At 64.5% G+C, this 844-nt stretch overlaps 1 protein-coding gene and 1 long non-coding RNA gene across 2 annotated transcripts in view; one reads left to right on the forward strand and one right to left on the reverse strand.

Moving 5' to 3' along the window:
* The window catches only part of LOC102242834, a 6,443-nt gene extending 6,015 nt beyond the window's left edge, over positions 1 to 428 (reverse strand). The window contains exon 1 of the long non-coding RNA XR_001361311.1: positions 50 to 428. This is a non-coding gene — a long non-coding RNA (uncharacterized LOC102242834). The remainder of the gene's footprint in view (positions 1 to 49) is intronic.
* A 45-nt stretch (positions 429 to 473) lies between these two features.
* The window catches only part of GNB2L1 (guanine nucleotide binding protein (G protein), beta polypeptide 2-like 1), a 4,410-nt gene continuing 4,039 nt past the window's right edge, over positions 474 to 844 (forward strand). The window contains exon 1 of the mRNA XM_005862335.2: positions 474 to 703. Within this exon, the coding sequence (XP_005862397.2) occupies positions 595 to 703 (109 nt within the window). The 5' untranslated portion in view covers positions 474 to 594. The remainder of the gene's footprint in view (positions 704 to 844) is intronic.

The following is an 844-nucleotide window of genomic DNA, read 5'->3' on the forward strand; positions in this document are numbered from 1 at the left end:
CGCCGGGGTCCGGCAGGGACCGAACCCTTCCGGACGCGGCGAGTCTCACCGGAAGCTCAGACGTAAACCTCTCGGGAAGAGGCGCCCCTGCGCGTGGAAGCCTTTCAGGGTTTACTAGTCCTGGTCACCGTCCACGTTAACAATATGACGCCGCGGGTTTCGCACTGCCCCGTTACTCCCAACTGCGACCTCCACAGCGTGGCCACCCGCCGCGGCGCCGGAAGCCTGAGTCCTCGGGGAGATGCCTGCTCGTCCCTCTCCCGCTCCTCAGGCTCCACGGCCCACTCAGCGTCCGAGGGGCGTTTTGAAACATGGTGGTCTTGGCTTCAGAATATTTATACACGTTACCAAGTTACGCTGTGTGAGGTGTTGTCATCTCACCTCGCTCTATACCCTCCCTGGCGCCGCCATCTTGCGCGGAATTGAATCATGGGGGCCGCCATTTTGCGAAAGAGGGCGGGTGTTTCCGGTTCCGGCGGGGGACGTTCTCTCTTTTCCTCGCAGGGCGGCGGCGGTGGTGGTTGTGCTGCTGCTCTCTCTGAAGTATCCAGGTCCATCCTCGTCGCTGCGGCGACACCCTCACCCGCCGCCGCCATGACTGAGCAGATGACCCTCCGTGGCACCCTCAAGGGCCACAATGGATGGGTGACCCAGATCGCCACCACCCCGCAGTTCCCAGACATGATCCTGTCCGCCTCTCGAGGTACGAGCTGAGATGCGGGGCGGGGGATTGGAGGATAAGAGAGGGTGTCCCTGCCGCGTGGCTGGGCCCGTGGCACGCGGCCGGAAAAAGGGGGTGGAAGGGCCGCGCGGACCTGTGCCCCGGCCTCGGCCGGGAGGCAGA

This window comes from Myotis brandtii, unplaced genomic scaffold (assembly GCF_000412655.1).
Source record: "Myotis brandtii unplaced genomic scaffold, ASM41265v1 scaffold1636, whole genome shotgun sequence".
Taxonomy (NCBI): Eukaryota; Metazoa; Chordata; class Mammalia; order Chiroptera; family Vespertilionidae; genus Myotis; species Myotis brandtii.